Source organism: Salvelinus namaycush, chromosome 4 (assembly GCF_016432855.1).
Source record: "Salvelinus namaycush isolate Seneca chromosome 4, SaNama_1.0, whole genome shotgun sequence".
NCBI lineage: Eukaryota > Metazoa > Chordata > Actinopteri > Salmoniformes > Salmonidae > Salvelinus > Salvelinus namaycush.
The window spans coordinates 52,111,244-52,137,699 of record NC_052310.1 but is presented as its reverse complement, the minus strand read 5'-3'; the positions used below and the strand labels follow the sequence as shown (position 1 = coordinate 52,137,699).

Genomic DNA, 26,456 nt, shown 5'->3' with positions numbered 1-26,456 from the left:
TAATTGGACAGGAAAATGGTCCAATTCACACACTTTCAGCAAGAGCAGACCACTGGTCATCCATACCGCCTCTGATTTGGTAGACTCACTAAACAAACGATAATTTGTAAATAATGTTTTAATGTTTGAGTGTGCCGTTGACTCAAAAAAGAAAGAAAATTGTGCCGTTTGGTTTGACATTTATACTTTAGTATATTTTTGCAATTACATTTTACTTTGGATGAAGTATATTTAAACCCAAATACTTTCATAATTTTACTCAAGTAGTACTTTACTTGGTGACTGTCACAACTAATTTTCTATTCAGGTATATTTACTTTTACTCAAGTATGACAATTGGGTACTTTTTCCACCACTGATGTTAAGAAGTGGGTTACTAACTTGAATGGGTGCCCTTCATCAGACTTCTGGATGGCCTGCAGGATCCCCTTGTATATCCTGAAGCAAATGGTGACGGAGAGGAGCGCCAGAGCGATGTAGGACGAGACGCTGACAATGCTGCAAAGTGTCAGGGAGAGCAGCAGAGAGAGGCCAGCGCCAAACACCACGCCAGAAGTCTTGACATCACGCCAGTACAGGAGCTCTACCACTGCAGGAGAGAGAGAACAGGGTCAGATAGCTGCAGGACACAAAAACTAAGTGTGCTTCTTTTCAACACATTAAAATAAGAGATTATGGTGGTGATGTGGGGGTGGAATGAGAAGGGATAAAACTATGAAAAAATTAACGATTTAATTTGCTTAATTATTTGTCTGCAGATAATTAGCTACTAGCCACACTACTTCACTAAAACGGGAATCCCTGGTGTTCCCTACAGCTGACATGTTTCGTTTACTGTTGGAATACCAGTATACCACTGCAGGTAATGCACCTAGGTCCAGGTCCATTCATAGCCATGGCACGGGCCTAAAACCTGTTATTTTTTAAGATCGTTAGCCAACCCCCACCCGGTCACAGACAGCTAGGGGCAGGACAGACCCATGCTTGTGTTTCACCAGCAATTCCTAGCACGTCAGTGTACAATATTAGATGTGAGACATCCATTTCCTACTGGCAGACGCATTTCAAAACGTAGGCTAGCCAGCAAGCGGGCATTGCTCGAGTCTTCAATGTGCAATGACTTGGCAGGCTACCAGATTTCAAATTGCTTAAGTAATGAATGAGCTTATATAGTTGAAAACCAAAATTGTACAGGTTTCTGCCAAATAGATAATCGTATCAAGCGATTCATACCAAAGCAACGACTGATGCATTATTGTGATTGATGATCATATAGTTAACAGGTAAAATGCCTAAAGGCACCGCAGGAGCAGAATCAAAAGAAGCATAAGCCATTTTAGCCAGCCTAGGGACACACTTCACTGTCAAATCACAAGAATGCTTCTCGTGAGGAATCATGTCAGACCCTTTATGGACCACGCTCGTGGGGTGTCTTTTTAGGCGGTGACGCTAAGCTTTTAATTTCTCCCAAACGCCAATGTTAGCTGCTAGCTTAACTGGATAGCTCGGCTACATCGCGTTTAAATATAGGTAGTTCGCTAGCATATTAGCCAGTTACTAATAGCTAGCCCCAACATTTGCGTCACCAGGACCCTTTGTTTAAAATGTTGCTAGCAATAATAACTAACGTGCAACCGTGAAGGGGGTGGGGTCGTCCTTTCAGTCTGTCTACGGTACATATGGTAAGCATGAACTAGCATGTGTGGGAACTAAAAATAGCCCAGGCATATCAACTGCGCTAATCTCATCATATAGTTAGCTAATAACATGGCATGTTTTAATAATGTCCTTCCGTATACATCTCCTTCATGTAAACACTTTAATATCCACGGGGGTAGATGGATAAACAGGAAAATGACTGAATCGTACATGAGTCTGACGCCATGTAGTTCTCAGCGTAGCCCCATCACGATAAAATGTCCAGTTTGACCTAGCTGGGCCTCTGCATAGCGCCATGCACAGCTCAATTCCTACCCATTCGCCTCACACCGTAACGTCGGTAAGGCAAATTGGTTAATTCAAAGGCGATACAATCGAATATAAATGTGATATGTAAAGGCAGCATCGTACACATGAGAATGACAACACTTACCCCGTTCGGCATCCATCTTGAGCCTCCTAGCATCCAGCACTTAACTAGCTCAGCTGCGCGAAAGGGTGTTCACTTCCTGCTAGGTACATTTAAGATCCACTCATTAACGCTTCGAACACACCGACTGCGTCATTGCGTTTCGATACACCAGAAGTACATTCATTTCCAATGGAACGCTGCATTTGCCTTGCAGCATTGCGTTGCAGAGGCAGTTGCAGTGCGTTCTGTGTGGTGCATACGTTCGATAAATCGAACGTATGCATCAAATTGTATGAGTGGACTTGACAGAAAGTAGCAAAATATTAATGTAGATTTTTTTTTTGCACACATTCAGTAAAAATTTGGGATTACATAAAAACAGTTTGATTGCATAATTTCTTTACATTTTTTATTCATTTATTTGCCAAGTATATTATTTATTCGATGACATCCTCAAATTAATTGTGAGAGCCTATAATATAATTTCCCTCCAAAATGCAGTTTTGGAGCGAAATGCAATAATAAATAGTCAAGATAGGCAGAGTAGGCTCTTTCAACAATGAGACCAACGTTGAGGAAGGTGGTATGACTATTTCTTTCACACACACCTCATTGGCTAGGTTAGCTAGCTAGCTAACGCTAACTAGCCACATCTAGCACAAGCTCACTACTAAACTGACCTGGCAATCCTACTATCGTGGACACTTGTCTCCAAGCAGCATTTTTTGTGTTTATGTCCCTGTAGCTGTCAGCAGTTGTGTCAAAAAGACACGGTTTTGAGGATACTGCGAAAATGATTCTCTCCTCCATGTGTCCAACCGCATGCGACCATTTGCAAAAGGTACCTGCATCAGTATAGTTGCCTAGCTGCGCAAAATGTTATGCAGCAGTGATGCAATGACGCAGTCGGTGTGTTCGAAGCGTTATGCGCAGCGCCTCAGCCCTTTCTAATTATGTTTTAAGTTTCAATACGTGCCCAATGCAAATATGAGAATGAGCTTTTCTACTATTCGTGGGAAGACTGGTAGAGCTTTGTAGTAATAGTCATTTGGTTTCAAAACGGAATGAAAATATTGGAAATGGGGGAGTAGGTGGTGTGGAAAATGTTAGTCATAACGTTAACTGCAAATGTTGACCAGCTTAACCAATATAACACAACAGTGCATCATTATGACTGACAACTGGTCAAATCTAAAATCAGGAGTTTATTACAAAGACATTTTAATAAATATCAATTCCAACAAATGTAAACTGACCACCACAGGCAATTTGCAATGTATTGGAAGCCTTTCATACAGCCATGTGAAGCTGTAGGTCAATATTTAACCAATACAATTGTCTGGTAGTGAGTTCATAGCCTTAATGCCCTAGCCAGAAAGAGTCCTCTTCAAACTCTTACATCAGAACACATGTCGGATGGAAATCCATGCATCATATCATGTCCAGTTAAAATAATCTAACAATATGCTTACCTGTTAAAACTAATTATGGGGCACGCCAGAAAACATCCTACTTCATCATCATTGCCCAGCTATACACTTTTTTTGGCCCCTTTAGTGTTATGTCACTGCCATCTGCCCCTCATCCTTTAATGTTTTAATACATAATGTTACAGACTAATGTAGACAATCTCTCAGCCCAATACTGCTTAGTCACTGGAGTGACTCAGGCTGGTAGTCTACTACACCCATACCCTATCCAAGTGCCGGTCATGCTCAACGGAGCACTCAGCCAGATGGTAGTTGCTGAAATGGATGACATACCATTTAGTCAAATAAAGTTGACAGGGGCCCTTTAAGCACAATGCCCTTTGTTGCAATGTGTGCCAATTGCCATGCTGCATCCCAGAATGATGCAACGGCAATAGCACACATGACAAATCAGCAGGATGTCCCAGCAGTGCCATTGGTTGCCTGAGCCTCACAATGTCCCGTCTGAGCTGAAAGCAGATGGCTACAACTGGGCCTGGAAAACACCAGAAGACCTCTTCTGCCATAAGCCACATGGCTCCTCTGGTGCTTGCCATAGGCTCAGTGTGAATCCATACATACACACATTTGTAATTTAGCAGACATGCTTATCCAGAACGACTTATAGGAGCAATTAGGGTTAAGTGCCTTACTAAAGGGCACAGAGATTTTTCACCTAGTCAACTCAGGGATACAAACCAGCGACCATTCGGTTACTTGCCCAACGCTCTTAACCACTATGCACACACTTTTTTTTGCACATGCTGAACAATGGACTTATACACCTTTATAAAGCCTAGTCAGCAGACTGTAGGGCTGAAGGTTGGTCCTGCATTCAGCAGAATTTGTCACAGGGGTTAGAGACCCCTGGTGCACCGGACCAGGCAGTCGTGAGTCAACTCCAGGCAGCATGGAATCATTAGACATCTATTACACTTGTCACTTTAGCCCAACACCCCTCCCACCATGCACCTTTGGACAGACTTCCTCCTGTCAGTGCTACCCTTACCAAAGTTTCTGCTAGGATAGTGTATTACACATTAGAAATCCAGAGAAACTTTTAGATTTTTTTGTGTGGCATTAACAGTTTCACTGGTTACCAACAATCTTATTAATTTACGGATGGCTACACATTCAGAGCAAATGGCATGCATGGCTGGATGGGACAAGCAATATCAAAACAACCCACTCAACTACCAGAGTGATTACCAATTACATACTATGAATGTCCACAATACCTGTGCATTGTTTAATAACCACCCTCTAAAAACAAATGGACTACTTTTAATTTCACATACATCTAGAGAACCCAGCAATAACTACAAAAAAATAACAGTAAAATAAGAGGAATACCCTTGTCTTTCCACTGTGGTGGAGGCTGGGTGTCTCCATTTTCCGTTTTCCCGTTTTCCATGATAGAGCCACTGTGTAGGTATCAGCAGGGCATTCCAGACAGCATGCGGTGTGTTTGGCTGGAGGCGGGTGGGGTGCGGGGACCGAGGTAGAAGATAGTGGACAACCAAACCTTCCTCCTGTGAGATGACTGCAGTACTACTGCTCTCTCTACCTCCCTCCCCCTTTTCTCTTCCTCTCAGGCTGTAGGACTGAGGTCAGCTGACTGTCTGCTGGCACCTAGAACGGCTAAAGCACTGACGCAGCAACTTCCCCATCTAACTCACTCCCCCTACCTCCGTCTGATACTCCCCCTCCCCTTGCGCAAATGTACATGTGCTTTTCCCCTCCCTCTCATCCCCACATGGATGACAAAGCAGCGAGTAGGTGACTCCACCCAACGGTCTCTGTAGGAACTACAAGTACAGACTATCCCACTACCTTTAAAATGACACTAGTGTGTACTGTGACTTAATTTTAAATGCCCTCTGAATTGCCTCCAAAAGTTGGTAAGTAACATTAAAACAAAAACCTCAAATCTAACCTCCATGCTCTGGAAAGCATCAGACATCCAATCGGACCATTACTGCGCTTAAATTATGAATGTAATATTATTCTGTTGATCAGAGTCAAAATCCATCTTCACAAACAGTGTACCATATCAAAATCAGCCAAACAATTATGATTTGGTCGTCACCAAATCAACCCTCATCAGTAGTCAGTCTTAAATCGCATAAGAAAATGGTGATTGTTGTATTAGTCCACTAGAGGGCACCTCACTAATTTCACTTAAGTCTGCCTAGGTTTCCTCATTCTTGTTTCAAATAATTTATATTGCGTTAAGTGTTTTCAGCAAGTTATTTAGAGAGTTGACAAAAGTATATTCACTCAGAACTACAGCTGGAGTCATTTAGATAAATGGGAGGTACCGTGCAAGGTACATTTTGTAGCATATGGGTGTAGTCCTACTGAAGACTATGGGTGACTAATTAATTATACAGTGGTCAGTTACTACAGTTCTGTGGATTCAAAACAACCTGCAATCTCACTAAGGGGGTTTTGCGAATGAGATAGGGCAGGGGTGATGTTTGATGGTATTGCATTTCGAGTCGAACAAATAAGGGAACACTTGCTGACAAGCTCTATTCTTCATCGGCTGGTGTCGCAATGCAGGCAGAGCCTTTTTATTGGGCGATTCCTCACACACTGTCTGTGTGTCAGCCAGCCTTGCTCAAAGGAATGTCCCAATCAGATAAATATCTGCACTCTACTGATGTGCCTCGGTGTGAATAACCAGCAAGGTAAAACTAAGCCATTCATTGTAAAAATACTTAAAATGAAAGCCTTTAACCTAACAGTCATGCAAAAATACCAAAATAAAACACTAAATCTGAAGGCCACTGCCCCAGTGCAGTAAGCCTTCCAAACATATGGACATTTTTCGCTACAACACTGCCCTTTTCACTGAGCTGGGTAAGGTTTATCTGGACATGGGAACTCAAAAGGCAAATGGGGCCTACAAGGTGGTGTACAGTTTCATATCTCTAGTTGTTATTTTCAGCCAGGGCTAAAACCAGACAGTAGAGTTTGGTGATATCAATGACACACCATCAGGGTTTCCCAAACTTCATGGGTGCATGTATTGTTTTTGCCCTAGCACTACACAGCTGATTCAAATAATCAAAAGCTTGATGAGCTGGTTAATTGAGTCAGCTGTGCAGTGCTAGGATTTTTTTTAACAAAAACTAAATAAATGGACCCAGGGAGGGGAAGATGTGTATATACACACATGTATGTATGTATGTATGTATGTACACACAGTTTTTGCCACATTCACTCCATTAGACGCCTTAATGCATATTTGTAAATAGTACATTAAAACATTTTCCTTAAAGTATAATTTTGAAAGATCTAAATGTTTGGCATGGGTCCTCAGATCCTCAAAAGGTTCTTCAAGTGCACCATCGAGAGCATCCTGACTGGTTGCGTCACTGCCTGGTATGGCAACTGCTCGGCCTCCGACCGCAAGGCACTAGAGGGTAGAGCGTGCAGCCCAGTATATCACTGGGCCAAGCTTCCTGTTATCCACCTCTATACCAGGCAGTGTCAGAGGAAGGCCCTAACAATTGTCAAAGACTCCAGCCACCATAGTCATAGACTGTTCTCTCTGCTACCGCACAGCAAGCGGTACCGGAGCACCAAGTCTAGGTCCAAGAGGCTTCTAAACAGCTTCTACCCCCAAGCCATATGACTCTTGAACATCTAATAAAATGGCTACCCAGAATATTTGCATTTGCTGCCCCCCCCCCCCCAGGTCTACACTTGTTGTATTCAGCACTTTACATTTCCAAGATGGCATAGCAGTCAGACGTCCTTTACATTTCCAAGATGGCATAGCAGTCAGACGTCCTTTGGTCTTGTCTTGTCTTGTCTTGTCTTGTCTTGATATATATATATATATAAATACACACATGCGATGACATCACCTGGTTTCAATGATGTTTCTAGAGACAATCTCTCTCTCATCACTCAATGCCTAGGTTTACCTCCACTGTATTCACATCCTACCATACCTTGAAGCTATTTTAAATCGCCCCAAAAACCTGCTCCTTTTATTCTGTTCCAGACGTCCTAGACGACCAATTCTCATAGCTGGTGATGCAGAGGTGAATCCAGGCCCTGCAGTGCCTAGTTCCACTCCTATTCCCCAGGCGCTCTTTTGATGACTTATGTAACAGTAAAAGCCTTGGTTTCATGCATGTTAACATAAGAAGACTCCTCCCTAAGTTTGTTTTATTCACTGCTTTAGCACACTCCGCCAACCCGGCCGTGTCTGAATCCTGGCTTAGGAAGACCACCAAAAACGCTGAAATCTCCATCCCTAACTACAACATTTTCAGACAAGATAGAATGCCCAAAGGGGGCGGTGTTGCAATCTACTGCAGAGATAGCCTGCAGAGTTCTGTCCTACTATCCAGGTCTGTACCCAAACAATTTTAACGTCTACTTTTAAAAATCCACCTCTAAAAACAAGTCTCACCGTTGCCGCCTGCTATAGACCAGCCACTGCCCCCAGCTGTGCTCTGGACACCATATGTGAACTGATTGCCCCCCCATCTATCTTCAGAGCTCGTACTGCTAGGTGACCTAAACTGGGACATGCTTAACACCCCAGCCATCATACAATCTAAGCTTGATGCCCTCAATCTCACACAAATTATCAATGAACCTACCATGTACCACCCCAAAGCCGTAAACACGGGCACCCTCATAGATATCATCCTAACCAACTTGCCCTCTAAATACACCTCTGCTGTTTTCAACCAAGATCTCAGCGATCACTGCCTCATTGCCTGCATCCGTAATGGGTCAGCGGTCAAACGACCTCCACTCATCACTGTCAAACGCTCCCTGAAACACGTCAGCGAGCAGGCCTTTCTAATCGACCTGGCCCGGGTATCCTGGAAGGATATTGACCTCATCCCGTCAGTAGAGGATGCTTGATATTTAATTTTTTTAAATGCCTTCCCCACCATCTTAAATAAGCATGCCCCATTCAAGAAATTTAGAACCCGGAACAGATATAGCCCTTGGTTCTCTCCAGACCTGACTGCCCTTAACCAACACAAAAACATCCTATGGCGTTCTGCATAAGCATCGAACAGCCCCCGTGATATGCAACTTTTCAGGGAAGTTAGAAACCAAAATACACAGGCAGTTAGAAAAGCCAAGGCTAGCTTTTTCAAGCAGAAATTTGCTTCCTGCAACACAAACTCAAAAAAGTTCTGGGACACTGTAAAGTCCATGGAGAATAAGAACACCTCCTCCCAGCACTGAGGACAGGAAACACTGTCACCACCGATAAATCCACTATAATTGAGAATTTCAATAAGCATTTTTCTACGGCTGGCCATGCTTTCCACCTGCCTACCCCGGTCAACAGCACTGCGCCCCCCACAGCAACTCGCCCAAGCCTTCCCCATTTCTCCTTCTCCCAAATCCAATCAGCTGATGTTCTGAAAGAGCTGCAAAATCTGGACCCCTACAAATCAGCCGGGCTAGACAATCTGGACCCTTTCTTTCTAAAAATGATCTGCCGAAATTGTTGCAACCCCTATTACTAGCCTGTTCATCCTCTTTCTTGTCGTCTGAGATTCCCAAAGATTGGAAAGCAGCTGCGGTCATCCCCCTCTTCAAAGGGGGGGACACGCTTGACCCAAACTGCTACAGACCTATATCTATCCTACCCTGCCTTTCTAAGGTCTTGGAAAGCCAAGTCAACAAACAGATTACCGACCATTTCGAATCCCACCGCACCTTCTCCGCTATGCAATCTGGTTTCAGAGCTGGTCATGGGTGCACCTCAGCCACGCTTAAGGTCCTAAACGATATCTTAACCGCCATCGATAAGAAACATTACTGTGCAGCTGTATTCATTGACCTGGCCAAGGCTTTCGACTCTGTCAATCACCACATCCTCATCGGCAGACTCGATAACCTTGGTTTCTCAAATGATTGCCTCGCCTGGTTCACCAACTACTTCTGAGTTCAGTGTGTCAAATCGGAGGGCCTGTTGTCCGGGCCTCTGGCAGTCTCTATGGGGGTGCCACAGGGTTAAATTCTTAGGCCGACTCTCTTCTCTGTATACATCAATGATGTCGCTCTCGCTGCAGGTCAGTCTCTGATCCACCTCTACGCAGACGACACCATTCTGTATACTTCTGGCCCTTCTTTGGACACTTATCAACCCTCGAGACGAGCCTCAATGCCATACAACTCTCCTTCCGTGGCCTCCAACTGCTCTTAAATACAAGTAAAACTAAATGCATGCTATTCAACTGATCGCTGCCTGCAACTGCCCGCCCATCCAGCATCACTACTCTGGACAGTTCTGACTTAGGTATTTGTAGTTGTCCACATATTCTAGGTGTCTGGTTAGACTGTAAACTCTCCTTCCAGACTCACATCAAACATCTCCAATCCAAAGTTAAATCTAGAATTGGATTCCTATTTCGCAACAAAGCATCCTTCACTCATGCTGCCAAACATACCCTCGTAAAACTGACCATCCTACCGATCCTCGACGAGGATACAAAATAGCCTCCAATACCCTACTCAATAAATTGGATGCAGTCTATCACAGTGCCATCCGTTTTGTCACCAAAGCCCCATATACTACCCACCACTGCGACCTATACGGTCTCGTTGGCTGGGCCACGCTTCATATTCGTCGCCAGACCCACTGGCTCCAGGTCATCTACAAGACCCTGCTAGGTAAAGTCCCCCCTTATCTCAGCTCGCTGGTCACCATAGCAGCACCCACCTGTAGCACGCGCTCCAGCAGGTATAGCTCTCTGGTCACCCCCAAAGCCAATTCCTCCTTTGGCCGCCTCTCCTTCCAGTTCTCTGCTGCCAATGACTGGAACGAACTACAAAAATTTCTGAAACTGGAAACACTTATATCCCTCACTAGCTTTAAGCACCAGCTGTCAGAGCAGCTCACAGATTACTGCACCTGTACATAGCCCATCTATAATTTTGCCCAAACAACTACCTCTTCCCCTACTGTATTTATTTATTTAGCTCCTTTGCACCCCATTATTTCTACTTTGCACATTCTTCCACTCCAGTGTTTTACTTGCTATATTGTATTTACTTCACCACCATGGCCTTTTTTTTTGCTTTACCTCCCTTACCTCATTTGCTCACATTGTATAGAGACATATTTTTCTACTGTATTATTGACTGTATGTTTGTTTTACTCCATGTGTAACTCTGTTGTTGTATGTGTCGAACTGCTTTGCTTTATCTTGGCCAGGTCGCAATTGTAAATGAGAACTTATTCTCAACCTGGTTAAATAAAAGTGAAATAAAAATGACAAATTCAATTTGATTTACTGTCCCCACTTAAATACATGTAATTGTGTCATTGAGACATTGAATTGAAACACTAGAATTACATTAATTTCTATGGAGGAATGTTTCTTCTGGGGAGTGCCAATATGGCCGACCAGTGGCTTCAAACCCTCTCATTGGGCAACACACAGCATCAGCAATCCACAGTTTACAGAGATAATCTAATTCCATAAAGAAAAACTCTGAGCAAACTAAAATCACTGTGGGTGTAAGCAAGACAGTCAGGCCTGCTAACTGCCACACTGTTCCTATGGGAGGCAGTTTTTACCAGGCCCTGTGGTACCATTCAAACCAATTGGCAAGAATCAAACATTTAATTGTAGATCAGCTAATTTTCTAGCCAGGCGTATTATGAAAAAAAAGAAAAAGGGTGTTCATAAGATATACTGCATGTCTATGAATAATGATAGGCATTTAAATATTACTACACGGCTGAAATGTAAGCACAAAACCCCTGGACTTACTCCACATTTAGTTGCGTTACAGCCGGAATTCAAAATGGATGAAATAGATCCTCACCCATCTACACACAATACCATAATGACAAAGTGAAAACATGTTTAGACATTTTAGCAGATGTATTGAAAACTAAATCTCATTTACATACAGAACCCTGTGTCAATACTTCGTAGAAGCACCTTTGGCAGAAATTACAGCTGAGAGTCTTTCTGGGTAAGTCTCTAAGAGCTTTCCACACCTGGATTGTGCAACATTTGCCCATTATTATTTTCTAAATTCTTCAAGCTCTGTCAAATTGGTTGTTGATCATTGGTCTTGCCATAGATTTCAAGTAGATTTAAGTCAAAACGTTAACTCTGCAACATTCACTGTCTTCTTGGTAAGCAACTCCAGACTAGATTTGGCCTTGTGTTTTAGGTTATTGTCCTGCTGAAAGTGTCTGGTGGAAAGCAGACAACTAGGTTTACCTCTAAGACTTTGCCTGTGCTTAACTCCATTCCCTTTCTTTTTTATCCTGAAAAACTCCCCAGTCCTTAACGATTACATGCATACCCATATCATGAGGCAGCCTCCACTATGCTTGAAAATATGGAGTCGTACTCAGTAATGCATTGTATTTGCCCTAAACATAACTTTGTATTCACAACAAAAAGTGAATAGTTGAGCCACATTTTTTGCAATATTACGTTAGTACCATGTTGCTAACAGGATGCATGTTTTTGAATATTTATATTCTTTACAGGCTTCCTTGTCACTGTCAATTAGGTTAGTATTGTGGAGTGTAAACACTTGTTGATCCATCCTCATCACTGTTCTCATGGTGAAATCCCTGAGTGGTTTTGTTCATCTCCGGCAATGGAGTTTGGAAGGACGTCTGTATTTTTGTAGTGACTGGTTGTATTGCGACACCATCTAAAGTGTAATTAATAACTTCACCATGCTCAAGGGGATATTCAATGTCTGCTTTTTTATTTTTACCCATCTACCAATAAGTACACTTCTTTGCGAGGCATGTGAAAACCTCCCTGGTCTTTATGGTTGAATCTGTGTGAAATTCCTTGCTCGACAGAGGGACCTTACAGATAATTGTATGTATGGGGTACAGATAGAAGGTAGTCATTCAAAAATCATGTTAAACACGCAACTTAAGCAAAATAGTACTCCTGAACTTATTTAGGGTTGACATAAAAGGGCTTGAATACTTATTGACTCAAGATATTTCAGCCTAATTTTCTATTAATAAGTATACATTTCAAAAAGAATAATTCCACTTTGACATTATGGGTCATTGTGTGTAGGTCAGTGACAAATAAAATCTCTATTTAATAAATTGTTTATTCAGGCTGTAACAAAATGTGGGAAAAGTCAAGGGGTGTGAATACTTTGAAGGCACTGTATAGCTTAATGAGGTATGGGATTATACATTGCTAGGTCACTTCCTATAAAATGGACTGTGTGGTGTCAATGTAATTTTAACATAATCTCTTTGTAACACCCCCCCATTGCACATTTGTATTATGTTTCTGCACAGAGAAGTCAAGAGAAATTCATTACTTACTACATCAATAGGATGGATTCAAAAACACAAAAATTAAGAAAATATGAAAACCAATATCATGAAAACAAAATCATGCCAACACATGCACCCAATTGTAAATGTTTTTTTTTTTATGCTATAAAAATAGGGACAATGCAGAGGAGAAAGGTGATGAAAAAGTGAAAACTTATGGGGGGAAAAAGGGAAATGACAACCAAGGAGAGTAAAATGATGCACCAATAAAAACAAAAACAAAAAACTGTTGGTGAACTTCCATGTGGAAATTACCTGCTTCAGCACTCAGGTTGGGCATCTGATCCATTTTGTCCTTAGCGAGCAACTCCGGTCCTGTGTCCTTAGCGAGCAACTCCGGTTTGCGAACAGGTGAGTGGATGAGAGGGGCCTTTGAGGTGGGACCTTTGGTATCATCCTTCTCCAGGTCTGACTTAACCTTCTGGGTGAGTAGGAGGTAAGAGCGCTGACTAGGAGATTCTTCCTGAACTTCTGGGACTAGATTTGCAGACGCCACATCCGTCAGCCCTAAGCACATGTCATTTTCATCCATGCTAAACTCTGTTGCCTTCGCAAACTTGGAGCTATCTAATGCTTCTAGAAACTCATCGATTACACCCCTGAGGGGCCTCTCGATGAACTCAAACTCTTCAGAGGACACTTCCGGCTCAGAGATATCCTCTGCTGCCTCTTCCACTTTCATGTCATTCTTCTCAGACTCCACCTGGAAACTTGCAGGATTCTTGGCCATTGCCTCCAGAACAGGGGACAGGGAGTCTGCTGACGGACTCTCAGAATCAGAATCTTCAGGGGTCTTTCTTGTCTGGAAATTAAGAGGCTCTAATTTGTTCACAATTTGAGGTGAATCTTGACTGGAAAACATCCAATCTTTTTGTTCTATCTGGACAGGTGCTTTGCTATGGGGTGTAGGCTCTGCCTCCTTTACGAGGTCAAAGGCACTAAAGCCTTCATCTTCAGCCTTCACCTTCACAGCTAGCCTTGCTTCAGTCTCCTCAGTCAGCTCCTTCAGCAGTAAAGCTTTGGAATCGAAAGCAAAGGGATTTGTGGCCGACACAGGGACAGTGGGTGACTCAACCATCTTCCGGATAGGAGCAGGGCTTGGCTCAGTGCTTCCTTCAGAAGAGCCCGAGTCCACTTTGTCAGGGTTCAGAGGGAAGGGCTTTAAGATATCTGGAAGAGATGGAAGTGTAGAGTCCACGCTCTCTTTTGGGGTGGTTGAGAACTGATTGAATGGCTCCATGAGCGAGTCCGCAGCCATCTTGACAGACTCATACGTTTTTGTTTCATCATAATATGATGGTGGGCTGCCATCTTGTGAGTCTTCAGCCCGGCCATACTGAACCAGGTCTGGGGTGGGACTCAGACATTTTAGCTGCCTGGCTGTCAGAGGTCATATCCCCAAGATGGGAGAACCCAGCATCTGCTACAGGGGAGAAGCCCTGGAATGGATTCTTCTTCACCTTAAACATTAAGTCATCATCTGATTGGCCAAGCATATCTGGCTCATACCCAGAGGAGCCTCTGGATGCTGAGTCTTTGGTAAACGTATCCATGGAGGCCCTGGGGTTGTCTTGAGAAGCTAAGAATGGAGAATCCCAGTGCTCTGTTGGGTTAGAGGAGGCAGGTGCAATGTCAGATTCAGGAGTCATCAGGGGATTATTGGGGGACTGGGAAGGAGTAGTAGACCTGACTGAGCTACAAAGCTGCTCTTCAGGAGAGACCACTCCACTGTCTCCACACAGAGACTTGGACCCTACATCGCTCTCAGGGCAATTTTTTTTATATTTACTTTGAGTGTAGGTAGCAGTTTCTAACCCTTTCACAATATCCTCATCACTCTTACTAAATCCTAATCTGGTGTTACCCTCTTCATCCCAAGGCATATCCTTGGTCAGTATTTTGGGGGGCTCAGTAGAAGGCCAAGAAGAGAAGCCCAATGGAGCAGATGTTGGATTTGGACTCTCTGACAAAGAGAGGTCTTCCAGAGAGTCGGGAGAGTGAAGGCGAGAGAGGGGGAAGATGGGAGCAGGGGAATCACCCTTCTGCCCAAGTTCTTGAGTAAAGAGGGAAAATGCAATACATCAAGACACACTCCATTCCTTCAGCGCTAGCAAGCCATGCCTGGCATGCCCTGCCAGCAGTCTGCAGAGTTGAGGTGGTGTTTCCCATCAGTGATCTCAGAGTTATCAACTGGCATGCCAAAAGATGCTAAACCAATTATGGGAGCAATCAATGAGGGGAATCATCACCTAAACTTTTAACTGTAAAGTTAGTCTTCTATCTTCTCTACTGTAAGTGGACTTATCACAGGGATTCACATTATAGGATCATACAAACAATGTTAGTCTTTCTTTTAAATTACTTAAATGCAAAAGCAATGTAAAATATTATTAAAGGCCAAGTGCAGTTATCCTGTGTTTTATATCATATTGTACAATAGCTGATAAAAATGAACACTGTAAAAGTGTGAACAAATTTGATCAGTGTTATTTCCTGATAGTTGCTGGTTGAATAAACGATTTACACAGGACCTTCTAATCATGGGTGGAATTTCAGCTTGCCTGGTGACATCCCCAGGTGGTAAATGTAGCTAAAAAGGCAATTGGTTTATTTATTTTTTTACAATTGGAAACTATTACAGTAAGGTACATAATTGCTACCAAGAAATTTGACATTACTATAAAAATAGCTGCATTTGGGCCTTTAACAAACTTCGCATGCATATCAGCCAAAATGTAATTAAGGTATAAAAGGCATGAAATTAAAGAGAAGATGCAGGAGGGCAAAGGCAGCCAGGAAAAAGAACTTGCCTTTTGGGAATTGCATCAGAGGTTGAGGCGCAGCAGAAGGAAGAAAATTGTCATCTGAAAAAGAGACAGTAGCACAGTGTGAAGTGGACAATGCCAGCAGCTGAGAAAACAATTAACACTTCAACAGTGTGAAACAGACCCTAACATGGGGCCTCTACACTACTTTGACAACAAACTAGGTCCAGGAGAGATGCTTCTGTAGTGTAAACAGATGGATCTAGATTCAAATCTCTTGAAGAGATCTGCCACACAACCTCCGGAGATAGTGGGGGGAACATCTACACCCACATAGTGGGTTCCGAAACTATTGATACCTTTGTCAAAGATGAACAAAAATGACTAAAATAAATATTTCAAATACGGAGCTATATTGTATACTAAAATACTAATACAAAGAAAGAGGTTGTGTTTAACAAGTCATTTTTTTCAACAACAAAAAAGGTAGAGGTCAAAATTATTCACAACCCTGTTGTCAATACCTCACCTTCCGAGGACAATGGCACAGCCTTTTTCTAAAATGTTTAATGAGTTGGAGAACACATTGGGAATGATCTTAGACCATTCCGCCCTACAGAACCCTTAGTCTACACTTAGACTGCCCTCTTCAATTTGAGGAAAGCCCAAAACCTGTCAATTGACTCCAGTCACCCAAGTCAGACTGCTCTCTGCTACCGCACGGCAAGCAGTACCGATGGACCAAGTCTGGAACCTGAACAATTTCTACAGTAGCTCTATAGTACTACACTACCCGGCCTATCTGCATTGACCCTTTTGTACTAGCTTTGACTCAGTAAACAGTAGCAGCATATGCATTTTCGGTCACTTTATTCCTAGTTATATGTACCTAGCTACCCCAAGTACCTTGTACCCCTGCACGTCGACTCAGTACCCCTTGTATATGGCCAAGTACTCTGCTCACGTAAACGTCTGTAGCTTCCGAACAGTTTGACTTACAAACTATAAGGGGAGACTGACGAACATAATGGTGTTCTACGTTTTGCTCTACGACCCCCACCAGGGATACAAACTGGTGCGGGCCCAAAAAGGTGACTATTTTCCCACACTGAAACATGTAAAAAAGAAAATCCCTGCTAGGGGGAAATGCAGGTTTTAACATAGAATATGATCTACGTAACCAGTCTCTGTGTGTAAAATAAAACGTGGTTAATGTGAACCTAACTCACAGCTAAAAAATGTAAAGAAAGCAATCCAATGTTATTTGTTGCCTAGACTTCACTGCAAAATGACAAGTCTTGAGAAAAAAAAATACACTAATATTGCAGTTAGCCATGGACAGCCTTTACAATAGAATGCTTGCGGCCATTCCACACACACACACAACCTAAATGGAGCACTTGGGGGGGGGGGGGAAACATCTTACATAGAACTGGAATGAAACAAACAGGCATTCTATTTTTTACTCTATTATAGTGGCCACTATGCACAATGCTACATATGTGCAAAAATAACATTCACTGAGTAAAAATGTAATAATCCCCCCTCACGTGTTACTGTCAAGTTCAACACAACAAAAGCAATATCTTTGGGCTACACTGCACATTATACACTTTCTGCCTGTGGACATCTGTTCTACAATGTGCCAGCAGATCATGATACCCTTTGTTGGCATAATTGATCTCTTTCAGGCAGAGAGAGCACCTAGCATACCCCTTTTTATCCACTGTATTGAAAAAGTGAGAAAGGAAACTGTGTGGTGTTCCTTTCACCTCTATAGTGGCATCCAGCTTAAGCCAGGCCCAGCTACACTTAACTGTTTAACAAGCAACGCCTCATTTTCACCTAGTTCTCTCATTCTGAAAATTAACCATACACTGTAGAGGGAAAACATTAGCTCACAGATAGTAGTTAGTTCGTTAGAGATAACATTTCACACAGATTGCCAGGGTCCGGTAATCAACTAACGCGTTATAACTTGTGGAACGGCAAGGAGTCATATAACATTACCAGTTAATACAATAGCGAACTGGTTAGGTTACTAACGTTAGGTAACGTTACAACATCAGATGCGCTAACTGACTTTATTAACCAGCTACTTTTCACACCATAAACAACATTATTTGATCAGATAAGTTGGCTAACGTGGCTCAACATTTCTCTGGCTAGCTAACGGAGAATTCGAGCCAGCCAGCAAGATCCTTAAGAATACTTGTTCCACCACCCTCACCTCAAACTTTCCAAATGCCAGTTGTTTTTCAGTTACAGCTCATGGAGTACACGTCATCACCTTCTCACACCCGTCTCCGTGGTCAGGCTTCTCACCTACCTCGTCGTTATCGTTCAGGGGAAGCACAAACTGCCTTTCCACTCTCCCGCCGTCTTCCCAGAGCGTGCGCTGATGACGTAACTAGCAAATTGGTTGTCTCTTCAGTCGCGTGCTGCTTCTGTTATGTGAACGATTGGCTGAGCCTTGGATACAGCCAGTATTGCTCCAAATGCAAATCTCTCGTTCGCTTACAGCCAGTAGTGATCCAAAGTCATCGCCCCCCCCCAAAACTTCTCATTGGAGCTACACAAATCATGTAGGTAACCTATTTTGGATTCAAAATGGCGAACTTTGTCAAAAGGTGACTAGTTTGCATCCCTATCCACAAGTTTCAGGAGACTCGGCTGAAGTCGGTACTGTTGATGTGCCAACTTCTGTTTGGTAGTTTTTTGTTTCTCCTAGATTTAGGCCAGTTCAAAACCTTGTTTCTCATGTGTGTTTGACTGTCCTTTGCCATCTATGAATGCGTTATTCAATCCATTACTATGGGCTTTAGTAGTAAAGGCAAAAAAAATCTATATTTTTATCCAATAATGTATTTGATACCTAAAAAGGGGTCCTAAAATTCTAATAGCTAATTGATCCTTGGTATAACCATCTTAAAACAATTCCATATGTTAGCTCAGTAGAATTTAAGAGGGCAATCCATAAGCGCAGACAAAGGATCTGAAAGGAGGAATGGTCTAAGATCGCTCCCAATGTGTTCTCCAACTCATACAATATTTTATTTAAAGCCTCAGTGCCATTATCCTCACAAGGTGAGGTATTGAAAACAGGGGTGTCAAATAATCCTGTTCTCTGAGCGATTGTATAAAATAATTTCACCTTTTATGTATACAATACAGCTCTGTATTTTAATTATTCAGTTGTCATTTTTGCTTAGCTTTACATCTGGACAAACTACACCTCTGCGGACTGGGAGATATGGGGCTTAATCAAGTGCCTACTGTGTCGGCCAATCGGATAGGTCAAATCGTTGTGCCTACAGCTTCCACTACCCCGGCCACAGCAAAGTTTTAAAACCCTGACCAGAGTGAGACTGTCAAAGAATACAGCAAAGAGATGCTGTTTTTAGGAGTGCGTTCATGTCTAAGTTTTTATTCAACACCGCCACTGTTTATATTCAACACCATTACAAAAGGCGCTTCTCCCTACTTTCCACTCACGCCGCAATGAATAGCAAAGTGTATCGATAGCCCTGCATTTTTATTATTAGTAGCTATTTTAATATCATGTCATGTCCCGTGTGGCTCAGTTGGTAGAGCATGGCGCTTGCAACGCCAGGGTTGTGGGTTCAATTCCCACGGGGGGACCAGGGTTCAATTCCCACGGGGGGACCAGGATGAATATGTATGAACTTTCCAATTTGTAAGTCGCTCTGGATAAGAGCGTCTGCTAAATGACTTAAATGTAAAAATGTAATGTCTATTTTAATATCAAATAATTTTCTCACTTTCTCTGGTCATAGGAACAACATGAATTTGTGCATGAGGCAGATGCGGTGTGACTCGAGTTTCACCATCAGGTGGAAGACAGTGCCCCCAGTCTCACCAGGGGAAAGGAAGGAGAGAGCAGGGACCGTGAGATGGAACGCTCTGCTGCCCTCTCCCTCAGTTGAGACTAATGCAGTGTTCAAAATAACTGGGAACTTGGAAATCGTTGACTTCTGAGCTTGAGTTCCTTGAATGCACTGATTATCCAACCTGAAGCTCACTGTGATCATGATTTGACTTATCCCTTCCCTCCCCCCTCTGAGGGGTAGATCTCTGCTTTCTTTTTGACTGCGAAAGTGATAGACTCTGAAAATGTCGGTGCCCGTTGTATTATGGTATGCTAATAGCTGCACCCATATCCAAGGCTAGTGTAAACAGAAAAGTTGGAAATCTGATGTTATCACTAGACATATTTTACTAACGTAAATCCACCCAGTGTGCAACATTGCTGACACCCTCTGCAAAGACAGGCAGCTTATAGCATACAAGATGGGAATAGCTTACAGGCATGTAACAAAGTCTGGGAAAAAGGTCATTAGTGTCAGAATGACTGAAGAATTTACTTCTTAATGTAGCAGCATGAAGATCAACCTTTAAAAGGCAAAATAACTGATACAATTAGGCATAGCAGTCATTTTCTGATCCAAGTAGACATTTTTTTAAGTTAATGAACTAAATTAATCAATAATTCCAATTCGCAAAAGGTTAAGCAGCAAAAATTTGGTTCAGGCTCTTCTAAGATATAATAGCCTAGACAACGTATTTGAAAATAGTAATCCCTCTTTCAATCCTTGATTCCAGCTTTTGTGCCTAACTGGTTGAGACATATGCTTGACAGACACCCAAGCAGAGCATTAGGGGAGAGAGAAAGAGCACAAATTCAAATCAAGACCATCTAAACAAAATGTGAAACGTTTAATAGCAAAAATCTCCCAATTTGAACGCTATGAGCTCCATTTTAGCCAAGTCACCAAAATTATACAATATTCTCAATAACCTGCAGATTAAGATGTCTTGGAAGGGCCTCCCGGGTGGCGCAGTGGTCTAGGGCACTGCATCGCAGTGCTAACTGCGCCACCAGAGTCTCTGGGTTCGCGCCCAGGCTCTGTCGCAGCCGGCCGCGACCGGGAGGTCCGTGGGGCGACGCACAATTGGCATAGCGTCGTCCGGGTTAGGGAGGGTTTGGCCGGTAGGGATATCCTTGTCTCATCGCGCTCCAGCGACTCCTGTGGCAGGCCGGGCGCAGTGCAAGCTAACCAAGGGGGCCAGGTACACGGTGTTTCCTCCGACACATTGGTGCGGCTGGCTTCCGGGTTGGAGGCGCGCTGTGTTAAGAAGCAGTGCGGCTTGGTTGGGTTGTGCTTCGGAGGACGCATGGCTTTCGACCTTCGTCTCTCCCGAGCCCGTACGGGAGTTGTAGCGATGAGACAATATAGTAATTACTAGCGATTGGATACCACGAAAATTGGGGAGAAAATGGGATAAAATTTATATAAAAAAATAAAAAAAATATTTAAAAAAAGATGTCTTGGAATATTTCAATAGGACAGAAGCAAAACATGTTTTCAATGATTAAGAATACAACAATTGAAAATCACTAGTTGCCATCAACGTACAATGGTTCTGAATACCATTGTCCAATCATACAAAAAAATAAGAATAAAAGCATCCACTCCTCAAAAGCCAGGAAATATCACATTACAAATGCATTTTGTATTGCATTTATTACCGTACTGATTATTCAGATTACACCAGTTTAAAGACCGGTTACTTCTCTAGTCTAGGTTACAGCATTGAAGTACATCTAAAATTGAACCATAGACAATTAACATTAGCTATAATGAAATCCATGTTGCTTGAATTCTGTCCACCGGTTCTGCATAGGCTAGTAGTCAATGACTTTGCTTGAACACTTTCGTTGAACCTAAAATGTAGGCCAGCACCTGCCCATGAAATGTAATATGTCTGAGGCAAAGAAAGCTAATGGCACAGACTGCAATGAACGCCATGTTACCTCTAGTCACAAGTCAATATGAAATATGAGAAGGGGTCATTCTAGGACATTATAGTTGTGCAGTTATTAACTAGAGCGGTGCACAGTATTGTAGGTGTAACATTAACGACAGTCAGTGTGGCACGTGATTGAGAAACGGAGGCCTAGTTAACCGTACACCATATAGCAACTACAGCACTGTGTTAACGTTCCAACTTAAAAAGTAGACCAACACAAAGTCAGAAGTGATACAGTGCATTAGTAGCAGCTAAATCCAGCTGTGATTGTATTTATACACGCTTAAGCATGCTCATCTAGCCCTTCCTAGGATAGCGAGAATAGACATCACAGCAAAAACAGAGGGAGCAAACCCACAAGGCCCGTCAGAGCCAGTAGGACCATTTCCTTTACACCATCTATCCTGCAGTAAGAAGGCATTCCAAATGATTGCAGGAAACCGAAATAGAATATAAAGCATGTCTGCCCTTACAAAATGACAAGTATGCTTATATTAGTCCTTAGGCAATAGTCGGGCCTAAAGCGATTAAATGGAATGACACTCAACCAGGTCTTTGTAATGGTCTCCCAACCCCGCCCTGCCCGTCTGGCCTCGCATGTCTGGGAAAGTGCTTAGCTATACTAACAGAAAATTTTAAATTAAATTCGTGTGCGCTAAGGCGCTAACCAAGTTATACAATAACAATGCTCTCAAACAATGTCTGTCTTCACCCGAATGAGGTAAAAACACGTCATTATCCAAAAGCGTGAATGGTTGACAGATCGGGAGATTTGAGGGGTGAAAACCCAATTTCTCGTGCGATGAAAAATGTTACCCATCATAAAAAATGCTTGCTTCCACGAGGTAGCTACCGTTCACTTAAGGTATTTTGGGATAAACAACTAAAACAGGGGAGTGGACGACTGTAGATGAGATTCCTTTGTTGTGACTAATCCAAGCCATCTTGACTGAGTCAGAACAGAGCTTGCTAGCTTGGTTTGCGCAACCACAAACCAGGTCGGAAAATGACAGTCAGAATTATTCTAGTATGAGCCAATTTGTTAGTTTCTTGGATTTAAAAAAAATACTCTGGCATTACATGTTATGTAATAATCAGCACCGATGCATCCGTTTAAATAAATTGTCGAAATAGGTGGTACAATTCTGCCAGTTCACTAGCTTCTTGCTGATGTGTCAAGTAGGTGGTCCGCATCATCTTTACAAAGCCAGCTATCTAGTTAACCATCCTTTTTTTTTTAGGGGGGGACTTCGGAATGGTTAGTTAGCTAGCCTGCCACTGCCTGTCTGTGTGGAGTATCTGACTATATCTAGCTACCAATGCAGTCTCGAGCCGTGCGCAACAATTTCATATTTTCCAAAAAATGGTTTATGAATGTTGCCGCATCAATTCCACAATCACATACGCTAGCTAACATTACCAAAAATGAGTTAGCCAACCAGTCAACGGTAACATTATTGCCAATTAAGTTAGCAAGTAAGTACTGAAACGTCTATTTTAATAACGCTTTACCAAGAGACAGATTTAAAAACCAGATGATCCTTAAAATACTTAAATTGACTACTCACGGGGTGGTGCTGGAGGAGCCGCAGTCGCTTCTTCCTCTGGAGCTGCTTCTAGTACTGGACCTGCTTCTTCTGGAGCTGCTTTTGCCGGGGGATATGGTCTGATGAGTTCTGGCAAAGAGTCTGCATCCAAACAATTGAGAATCACTGGTGCTGGAATTATTTCTGCCAACTCTTCCTCTGATGGAGTGGAATCTGGAATCACCTCGTCGTGTGTCAGTTGTGCCGTGGCACGCTCTGTAGTGGTGGTCAGTAGCGCTTCCTCGTCCTTCCTAAATTTAATTATATCCTCGGGGTACGAAGCCTTGTGCCTCTCAATAGCATCATGTGCTCCGCCAACTAAGTCTACAATATCATCGTCGCCAAATGTAGCTGTGGCCTCGTTGTTGCCATAATGATTACCGTATTGACTGTATCTACTCATTTCGTCTTCGGTTGTGGACGATACGACTTGCTCACCGTCGTCCATCTAACGTTAACTACCGGTTGTCTGCGGATAAAGTTCGTACTTTTCAGGGCACGTTGACTGAATAACTACGAACACTCAACAAAAAAACAACAAACAAAATAAGCTCGTTGAATTCCCTCGGGCTTTTTGGGTCCGAATAAACTACTGTTACAGAAGAACGACTCGACCACTGCCACGGAACAACCGAATAGCTCGTGTGAGTCGCCTACTACACCTAGCCCCTTCACCAGAATGTTGAAATAGAAAAGCAAGAGTTGAGTGACCAATAACTACCGAATAACCCTGAGCGATGCCACCTGTGACCAATAAGGTGTTGGGGAATCGCTGCATTTGTTAACACCCCTTTCACAACCCTGGCACAGTGAGGGGATTCGATTATCTGGCCCGGGTTATGTGTATGAGGAGTTTATACTGGGTGAAAAATTCACGCATTCGTTTGGAACTGGGCTGCCTCCCAGGCGTGAGCCAGGAGCCCCATTTAAAGCCCACAGCGAAAACAAAGAGAGGTGAAGCACGTAAGAGATTGTTGCCTTGCCTACTATTTTGCAGGCAACGTTTCTTCTATGCAAAGAGCCTGGGGGCCCTTTCCTATGCTTATTGCTTACACATGACAGATCTTACAACACCTGTGTAGGCTAACCACATAATAAGTTATAGCAATTTGTAATTCATGACAATTAGAACTAATTACGTACTACTTTTTAAAAATTAGTAATGTATATATTTTCCCTGATCTTTCAGGGGGCGCTGCAGAACCCTTCTTACGCTTTGAACACACCTACAGCGCTTGGCATTTTGGTACACCAGAATTACATTAATTTCCAATGAAACCCTACGTTTGCCTTCCAGCATTGCATAGCAGAGCCAGTTGCAGTGCATACGTTTATTTATCAAACGTATTGTAGCGACCTGCACAGACAGCTGTGTGTTATACTATTAGTTGGTTGTGTTGTACTTACCAATACCTAGTGTTCGCGGGGTCCGACATGCCAATCAACCTGCTGTCTGCAAGTCACGGGAATGTTCTGATGCCGGGCATCCTGGGGGTTGGCAGGAGGAATGAGCATTGCAAGTTAAGACCATGTTTACCCGTTGTTCTCTCTCTTGAAGGGAAATTGAGTCCCTAGAGAAAGCAAGAACAAGATGGGTGTCAGGAGTTGGGCAGCAGTATTATCTCAAGGAGACGTATACTTGGAAAACGGAGGGGGAAAGAGAGGGAGAAGAAGTCTAAGACAGGGGGAAGAAGAGGGTGAGTTGAAGAAGAATGGTAGAAAGTGTAAGCAGAGGGAGCTGAAGAACCGAGGTAAAGACAGTTTCAGGTTGGATATTCGACGGATATTTGCCTGTAGTCTTCCTTAAGTCCACAAACAGCAGTAAGGAACCGTCAACATAGTGACAAATCAAATTTTTCACATTTCAATAGCTATTTAACCATTACTCCTAAAACTTTCAAAACTGGTTCTAGCTAACCCGATGGCACAGACACACATTGCACACATATATTTTTTGTCGATTTACATCTCACACTATTTCAAATTATTTATTTACATTTTTGAATTTCAATAGCTCATTGGTCATATGACCTACTGGACTTAAACAAGGTCCAGAATGTCCACTGACTACCCTTCTATGTTGCACACCCTTTAGTTTGTCCATTTTCATTTCACAAGATTTTACATGAATTTTTCAAAATGTACAATTTCAATAGCTCCTTGGTCATGTGACCTAGGGACTTCAAACAAGGTTCAGAATGTCTACTGACTACCCTTTTATATTGCACACCCTTTAGTTAGTCCATTTTCATCTCACAAGATTTTACATGAATTTTTCAAAATGTAAAATTTCAATAGCTCCTTGGTCATGTGACCTAATGACTTCAAACAAGGTTCAGAATGTCCACTGAGTGGGCCTACACATTGCACACCCTTTAGTTTGTCCATTTTCAGTCCACACGTTTTTACATTAATTTTTCCAAATGTAAAATTGCAATAGCTCCTTGGTCATGTGACCTAATGACTTCAAACATACAATTAATTCTCTATTATCATAGATTTGGGCACTGTCATCTGTGATCTTTGTGATAGGACTTTCTTTCAGCACGTACTGATGAAACTGACACTTAATAATTTTTTCTTAAAGTCTACAAACGCTTGACATTTATTTACTCTGTGATAGGGTTGAATCCTATATGCTACTATTATTATTGTCCTGTAAATGGTTCAGTGCCTATAATTTAGGCTGTGTGTAGAATGGGGCATAAAGGAAATTACCTCTACTACTAAATTACTACTAGATTATAGTGATAAGGAAAACAGCATACAAATTTGGCTTGTGTATTCATTTGCCTATAACTAATCAGAATTCCATTATGTTTACATAAAAAGGAGAATACTTCAAAATGAGAAGATCCTGCCATGGAAAAGACGACTGGGTGGACATAAAGTGGAAAGGAAGGGAAATAACTCACACCATGCAGCAGGTCACCTTCAGCTGCGGAGTCTTTGTAATGCAGGTTTGATAGTTATATTTTCAAAAATGAATGGTTCGCTGTTATGTGACAATTAGGTCAAAACTCCATTTTATTTTTTGGCGTAGATGGCTAAGGAAGTTGCGCAGAACTTCCCCAACATCCCCTCCCAAATTGATATGGAACCTTCAAAAACACATGGAGCAACTGCGAAAAGAAATGGCTGAGGATATACTAAAAATGTCTGGTATGTAATGACATTTAATTAAAAGTAAATGTAAATTCTTTATTTTTATGTATTTGTGTGGGACAGCCATATGTTCAGTTCATGCCTATGATTTCAGAGTTCAACAAAGCCAACAACTGCTTCATGTGTGCCACTGATAAAGAACCTGGATGTGGCCCAAAGACTGACTGGGTTAGTAACGTTATTTAACATGTTTATAATCTTTTGACAGCAGTGACGGCATGTAAGACAATT

General features: G+C 42.5%; 1 protein-coding gene across 3 annotated transcripts in view; it reads right to left on the bottom strand.

Annotated features, from left to right (window-relative positions):
- Positions 1-23,672, bottom strand: part of rtn4a (reticulon 4a) — a 33,242-nt gene extending 9,570 nt beyond the window's left edge. The window contains exons 1-2 of one of the 3 annotated variants that reach the window (XM_038991973.1): positions 23,043-23,672; positions 382-589 (exon numbers count right to left, since the gene is read on the bottom strand). In XM_038991973.1, coding sequence (XP_038847901.1) covers positions 382-589; positions 23,043-23,508 — 674 coding nt within the window. In that variant the 5' untranslated portion in view covers positions 23,509-23,672. Of the gene's footprint in view, positions 1-381; positions 590-2,092; positions 2,162-4,893; positions 5,144-23,042 lie in introns of those variants that run through there. The other 2 variants (XM_038991974.1, XM_038991975.1) reach the window with 2 other exon arrangements.
- Positions 23,673-26,456: the final 2,784 nt, after the last annotated feature.